This window comes from Penaeus chinensis, chromosome 23 (genome assembly GCF_019202785.1).
Source record: "Penaeus chinensis breed Huanghai No. 1 chromosome 23, ASM1920278v2, whole genome shotgun sequence".
Lineage (NCBI taxonomy): Eukaryota > Metazoa > Arthropoda > Malacostraca > Decapoda > Penaeidae > Penaeus > Penaeus chinensis.
The window spans coordinates 5,021,056-5,028,555 of NC_061841.1; the positions used below are offsets into that span (position 1 = coordinate 5,021,056).

Genomic DNA, 7,500 nt, shown 5'->3' on the forward strand with positions numbered 1-7,500 from the left:
TCCAGTGTTGACAAATATGTCGGAGGCGACGCGGAGGGAGGCTGGGAGAGAGAGCTTTTCGAGTCTTTTTCTCCCTCCAGAAGAATCGCAACGTGAAAATGAGCGTATGTATGGAACCATTGTACATACACGTATATTATATGGGAAAGTTGTGGGAAAATAATGTCAGGTGAAGAGTTTAGATAGGTCAGTTCAGGGGGAATAGCCAGAAGCCTTGACCCCAAAGTCGAATTTAGTGTCCCCTCCGCCTGAATGATTCACCTTAATGACTCATTATTCATAGTGCCTGGCGGTCTTTCCGGATTCTTTCCAGGTTTCTTTGATATCATTGTTTTTTTCTGTTTTCCATTTAACAGAAATTAAGGGAACCCAAATTGTAAGAAGTGAACAACCACACTATTTGTAAAAGTGCATCCCTATATACCTAGTGTAATTGATGATAGGTCTGCATGGTATTTTTCCAGAATAGGGCTTCATGAAATGAGGCAAAAGCTTTCTCATTTCATAGGCAAAAGCTTTCTCATTTCATAGGCAAAAGCTTTCTCATTTCATGCTCTAGGAAAGAACAGCAAACCTTTCCCATGTCTATTATTTAGAACTTGGAATGGTTTAATATGTGACCAATAACAGCCAGGGAGATCAACAGGTTCTGTCAAGTGGAAATATATTTGGTGGCAGTATGTTTCCAACATGAGGTCACAATCTACATAGGCCACAGTACTGCTGGAATAATTGTGGATTTTCAGAAGTGATTGTTGCTTTCACTATATTATTATTACGAAGGTTATATTTTTGTATATTCTTCATGGTCAATACTTTAGTTTTTCTCATTTTTTGTGGCTTTATTCTGGCACATATTATAATATACCAGGTTTGGATCATTTTAGGTTACATCTCTCTTTTGTCAAATTTAAACAAATATTCTAAGGATTTTACATATCAGTATAATTGATAGGACCTAATGAACAATTTGCAGGCAAAAATATTTGCAGATATGGTGATACACAGTCTTTTCTCAAAAACACTAACTGACTGTCACTGACCAACTTTCAAAATGACCACGCCTGTATGTTCAAGCTGCAGTGTCAAATGTATTACGTGAAATAAAACAACGTGAATTTGTGTTTGTGCTGTGTCAGTGTGTTTAACCCAATGGGGCTGCGTATCAATAATCTTTCAGCGTCATAGATTATGTTGATTTCTGCCAATGTCCAGATGCTAGGTGCAGGAGTCCACTACATGTAGCGGAACTTCCTACTCTACGCACTCTGGCATGTCTCCGCGCGTACAGCCATAACCCGCAGACCAAGCGGTATGTTATCATGCGTGTACATGTGACTCAATGGGATGGAGTTAAGGGAGTGTGCTGGGTAAAAAAATTTCAACACAGGGAAAAACCTCTCTAAATGGTACTAGTATAGTAGCCAGGGTTTTAAAGTGAATAAATGTCCAAAAACTATAAACTGGTCCTTTGGAAGTTTGTCAATGACATAAATAAATTTTGTGACATGGAATCCAGGACTTAGACTCTGGCAAGTGTGTCCGTGCTGTAAGGAATTACCACAGATTCCAATGAGGAATAATTTAAATCTGGGAGACCATGTGTCTCCTATGATAGACCAGGCCATAAAGCAAATAGAAAAACAAAATAGATGTTTGGAAATACATTTTTACTTCCATTGATCTCTCTTTATTTCTATTATATAAATAGATAGAAATAGAGGTAGATAATAGATAGGTTTAAAAAAGTACCTTGGTATCAGTTTAATGATGCCACAAGAAAAGTTCCTGTTTAATTTTGGTCCTCTGATATCTCATAGGGCCCACATACTGTACGTAATGGATGATTTGGCACTGAGTATAATTAGAGGTCTTCCTCTGTATTGTGTAATTCATAGGTATAGTTATATGTGTAGTGTGTATCACCTTATGTGTTCTAAGTTCGAGAGACCTTTGGTTGAAAAACCTAATCTGTGATCGTTTATCAACTTGCAGCTCCCAACACTAACAACCAAAGGGACTCGGACATCCCTAATGAGTATGGCAACACAAGTATTGACTCGGAGAGCAGCGATTACAGAGTACTTCATGAAGAACAAGAGCAAACACAGACATCGTTTTGCCCAATAACATCAAGTTGGGAGATGAACTATCATGAGGCTGCAATATTCTTGGAAGTAAGTAATGAGAGTATTCTTTTGTGCTGTAATTCTTTGTTTATGTTTACATGGGTCTGCTGTTTCTCTTGTCCTTCTATCAAATTTCCCCACTTTACTCCTTTATTTATTGTTATTCCCATTTTCTTCTCAACTTTACCTAATGTTTTGGTCTAAAAGAGAAAAAGAAATAGAGAAAGTGTGTGTGTGTGTGTGTGTGTGTGTGTGTGTGTGTGTGTGTGTGTGTGTGTGTGTTTTTAGATGTTTGTCTGTGACCTTTAATCTGTATGATTTCTGTTTTCTGTGTTTTTCTGTTTATGTATACTAATATTTCATAGCAGTCAATTAACTACAACTTACCATGTATTCAGGAAGGCGAAAACAACGACAAATTCAACAGCCATCCTCGCGACCGCAGTGCCCTGCCAGCTTACCTCTTAACACACAACCATTGGTTCTATTCCCTCGATTTAGCAGCTGCATTACTCCTCATGTCTCTGGCAGTCATAGAGCAGCCAGCAGTGTTTGAGGTAGGCACAATATGGCGTTTCCTTTTATCATCATCATCATCCTCCATCCCCTCTTCCCCCTTCTCTTCTTTCTCCTCTTCCCCCACTTCCATATCTCTCCTCCATGGCTTTTAACTCTTTCTTTCCCCATTACTACTCCCCTTCCTGTTCCTCTTCTCCCTTATCTTTATCATCTTCCTCCTCTTTGTCTTCTTCCTTCTTTTCCTTTTCTTTCTACTTATCACATCACTATCAACATTATAATTCATTACCATCCATGATTATTATGCATCATCATCATCATCATCATCATCATCATCATCATCATCATCATCATCATCATCATCATCATCATCATCATCATCATCATCATCATCATCATCATCATCATCATCATTTCCATCATTTCCATCATCATTATCATCACCTTAATTTTCATTACTGTCATCATCATCATCATCATCATTAGTCAACAATTGTCAATCGTTTTATTTTTAGATTGTTGTGTTGTCATTTGGTGTTATATTGTTCATGGTCGTAATAATGTACTCAGGATGATTATGCTCTTCTCAGGGTGTTCCTGTTGGAGTTCATGGATCCATAGAACTTTTTGGGCTCTTTCTTGTTGGCATATCCATCGTCATGCAGCTCAGATGGCTTGGCCTGCGAACCTTCGTCCAGCATAAACGTTCAGCTGTGAAGGTATGTTGGCTGTGAAATTGGTTATCATTATCTCATGAATTAGATATGTGGGAGATTTTATACAGCATCCATCATATAATGATATATCTGCTTGCTTTATTATTGTGTGTTTATTTTTCTGTGTTTGCATTCATTCAAACATATACATACAATAAAAGGAACCTTCATTAACCTAAAGCTGATGGCCATACCATGTGTGTACATGCCATTCCCGCTGTGTGTTTACCTTATTAATTGATTTTACACTTAGTTGGCTCCACTTGTACTAAGTCACCAATGAGCCAGTTATAAGCACAACTGCCTCACCTGTTTATCCATTTCCTTTTATTTTTTAAGATATTTTATGATATCTTATATTGCTGTTACTAATGTCAATAACATTATAGTAATTAAAATGTCTATAATAAAAATAACACCATTCATATTGATTTTTAGTAAAAAAGAAAATAAAATCTTGCAAATTCAACAAAAGGTGAAATTAGGTAAGGTCACAAAGTCTACTAACCGAATCCTTTGTGGCTAAGCACACACAAAACCCTCTATGTGCAGAGACATTTCACAAAAATTCTAAAATGAGCACAGCTTTTTCCTAGCGCCATTGGATTAAATGAAAACAAGAAAAGCGAGCCTTCAAAGAAAATAAAATTTATTATGAGGTATTTTAGGAAAGTAAAGATTTTTATTAGGTTCAGTAAAATGATAAAGAAAATTCAGCCTTAAAATATCATTATATTTTTTACATCTACAGAGTGTGACATGGGTTGTCATGATAATTGAAGCAGTTGTGGTAATAGTCCGAAACACAAGCCATTTTCGAGTCACACGAGCTTTGCGTCCAATCTTCTTTGTGGATAGCAGATATCTAGGTGGTGTCCGAAGGTGTGTGTGTTTGTTCATACTTTTTTCTTTGTATTTAATGAACCTCATTAAGTAAAGAATTAAGTCCATGCTTATTATCTTCAGAACAAGGGATAGAATTATGAAGAGATTCTGTGATTATTAACCCATTGGATCTTGAGTGGCGACTGTCCTGGGTGTGTTGCTTGTAGGCCCAACCCACATGAACACTGAAGACTCTTTGCCTCCCCTTTGCGATGTTATTATTGCTTTTTCTACATAAGCATTTTTGTTTTTTTGCCATTTTTTTGCCAAGTTTATATTTGTCATTTGATTAGCTGCAGTAAGGTGATGTTAAAAAAATGTTTTGCACAAATTCTATATCATATCTCTAGGTAGTGTATAACTCTGTGCAGTAACAATAATTTCTTTTTCTGTAATACACCTGTGCCGTCAGTCATAGCAGACAGTAATAGATCCTGAGCATGGAAATAGTGTCTTCCCTGAAGCTGGTTCTTTTCCAGTCACAGCTCATGGATGGTACATTACACATTTATTTACCATTGGAAACAATAGAGCCCCTTCCTAAATGCCAACTAAATCTAATCACCCTCCAAGAGCTTTGTGCATTTGTTGCGAGTCATTCCCATCACCCCCAGCTTTCAGACAGATTTTTTCCTTGACAGCATATTCCTGCCACCCAACTCTGAACCAAATCTTTCCATGACTGCATATTCCCATCACCTAGCCCTCAGCCAAATTTTTTTCGTGTAGTGATGGTCACATCAATTGAATCCAAGGGGTTAAGATTAAAATGAATTAGTGATCATCTTTTATATGAGATAATACATAAATAGTCATTTTAAAAAATGCTACTTTTTATATGATAATAATTGTTTCTAGCAAATAGTGTATTGTCACCATCTTTTCTTTTTTCTCCTTAGATTTCTGAGGCAGATACTTCAGTCAGTGCCACCAATCCTTGAAGTCTTGGGAATTCTATTTTTCATCCTTATTATTTTCACTACACTAGGATTCTACCTCTTTAGCCCAGACCAGAAAAATCCCTATTTCACTACGTTTCAGCAGGGATTCGTGTCCCTCTATGTGCTCCTCACCACAGCAAAGTAAGTCTTGATCTCATTTACCTTTCATTATTTGATTTACCTCAGTTTCTTCATTAATTCACAGAGTAATTCTTTCCATCAGTGAAATATATATGTGCAAAAACCTTATCCTTGCAAGTTAAACAGTAGATTAAAATAGATATAATTCTCAAAAAGACTAGTCACTGATTCCCTAAACTTGACACATTGCTCTCCTGTCAGTTTTCCAGATGTAATGATGCCTGCTTATGCCAAAAGCCGATGGAGTGCTGCTTTCTTCATCGCATTCCTGGCCGTCAATTTGTATTTTCTTATGAATTTGGTGTGTATTATTTGCTGCAGCTTTATGTTATTGGTTGAAGAAAATTTTGTGTTTGAATGAAATTTGTTTTTGTCTTTTAATTGTTTTTTGTATATTTTTTAGGAATTGAGCTTGCATTTTAATGGTGTAGATTTGGGCAGTTGTTAAAGTGAAATGCTATTTTAGATGAATTTTGTGTTTCTTTTTTTTTTACTTGCTTCTTTAGGTGTGTATTAGTTTACTGCTGAAATGGTAATTATTTAAGTGGGTATATGAATTAGATTTTATTTTATTTCTTCTCTCTCTCCCTCTCCCTCTCACTCACTCTGTCTCTCTCTTTCTTTCTCTCTATCATCATTTCTCTATCTATCTATCTATCTATCTATCTATCTATCTATCTTCATCTCTCTCTTTCTCTCTTTCTCTCTCTCTCTCTCTCTCTCTCTCTCTCTCTCTCTCTCTCTCTCTCTCTCTCTCTCTCTCTCTCTCTCTCTCTCTCTCTCTCTCTCTCTCTCTCTCTCTCTCTCTCTCTCTCTCTATCTTCATTTCTCTCTCTATCTCTCTATCTATCTATCTATCTTCATCTCTCTCTTTCTCTCTCTTTCTCTCTCTCTCTCCTTCCTCTCTACCCCTCCCTCCCTCCCTCCCTCCCTCCCTCCCTCCCTCCCTCCCTCCCCCTCACTCACTCACTTTCTATTTTTAAATTTTCATTTTGATTTCTAGTGTCCTTAAATGTAGTTAGTAAAAATATTGAAACAAAACCATTCATTTTGGTTTTCTCCTTGTAATTCCTTCATTCCCAAATCTTACCATTCCAATTTCAGATGCTTGCCGTGGTGTTTGTGGTCTTCAGTGACATTGAGAAAGACAAATTCCGCAAGCTCCTACTCCACAAGAGAAAGGCCTGCCAGTATGCTTTCCGCTTGCTGGTCACACGATCCCAGCCAACACACATTCCCTTCCGGCATTTCCATGGCCTCATCAAGTTCTTCCGACCTCAAACTAGTTAGTGTTTTGTGTTGTTCATAGAGCAAGGGGAGCAAGTAAGGTCTGACCAGAAGTAATGTGATGCCTCTTCAGTGATTTCTTGATTTTATTGCTGATTCTTATTTTTTCTTTCTTTCTCTCTTTCTTTGTTTTTTTCCCCCTCATTTTCTTTCTTGCTTTATTTTTCTTTTGCTTTTTATCCTTCTCTTTCATTCTTTCTTTCTCTTCTTTTTTATATTTTCTTTCTTTTTTCCTTTTTTGAATTAGCTGGCTTTGCAGTTACAAGGCCTTAGGTTTGTTCCTAGGCAGCTCCTTTCAGTTGACTTAATTGCAATGAGTGCTGGCTATACCTCACGGTCAAAACGGGCGGAAAGAAACTAGCTATTCTACCAGATTATTTTGTGGCTTAGTGCACATATTCCTTTACAGGAACATTTGGATATAGGAACAACTTTGACTTTTGATAATAGCATAGCTAGGAGTAATCATATAGTTCCATTTTTCTGAGATATGCATATGAAAATAGACTCTTGCAATACTTTCACACACTATATTTCTATCCATTTTTACCCTTAAGGTTGGTTCTATATCCAAATGGACATTGGGAACATGGTCTTAGAGGAACATGCTTACCAAGCTGTGGGATGATGTGGTAGGGTTCCCATTTCCTTTCTGCCTTGACTTTGATCCTAACATACTGATGTCAGCATGTTTGTACTCACTCACAGCTGATTTGACTAAAAGGGGCATCTGGCGGCAAACCCAGGACCATGCTATTGCAAAGCCAGCACTCTATCATTATGTTATGACACTGCTCTCCACTCCAACTACCCTTTCAATATGCTAATAACACTCTTTCCCCCTAGGTTGGCGAGACGCGTACCTGTCATTCAAAGCCCTGA

The 7,500-nt window shown here is 37.3% G+C and overlaps 1 protein-coding gene across 5 annotated transcripts in view; it reads left to right on the top strand.

Annotated features, from left to right (window-relative positions):
* Positions 1–7,500, top strand: part of LOC125037436 (two pore channel protein 1-like) — a 22,305-nt gene that overhangs the window by 9,116 nt on the left and 5,689 nt on the right. For 2 of the 5 annotated variants that reach the window (XM_047630576.1, XM_047630577.1), the window contains exons 1-9: positions 13–104; positions 1,996–2,177; positions 2,528–2,686; positions 3,239–3,367; positions 4,116–4,246; positions 5,149–5,331; positions 5,533–5,632; positions 6,436–6,616; positions 7,465–7,500. The exon at positions 7,465–7,500 is cut by the window's right edge and continues 183 nt beyond it. In XM_047630576.1, the coding sequence (XP_047486532.1) occupies positions 17–104; positions 1,996–2,177; positions 2,528–2,686; positions 3,239–3,367; positions 4,116–4,246; positions 5,149–5,331; positions 5,533–5,632; positions 6,436–6,616; positions 7,465–7,500 (1,189 nt within the window). In that variant the 5' untranslated portion in view covers positions 13–16. Of the gene's footprint in view, positions 1–12; positions 109–1,215; positions 1,313–1,995; positions 2,178–2,527; positions 2,687–3,238; positions 3,368–4,115; positions 4,247–5,148; positions 5,332–5,532; positions 5,633–6,435; positions 6,617–7,464 lie in introns of those variants that run through there. The other 3 variants (XM_047630580.1, XM_047630579.1, XM_047630578.1) reach the window with 3 other exon arrangements.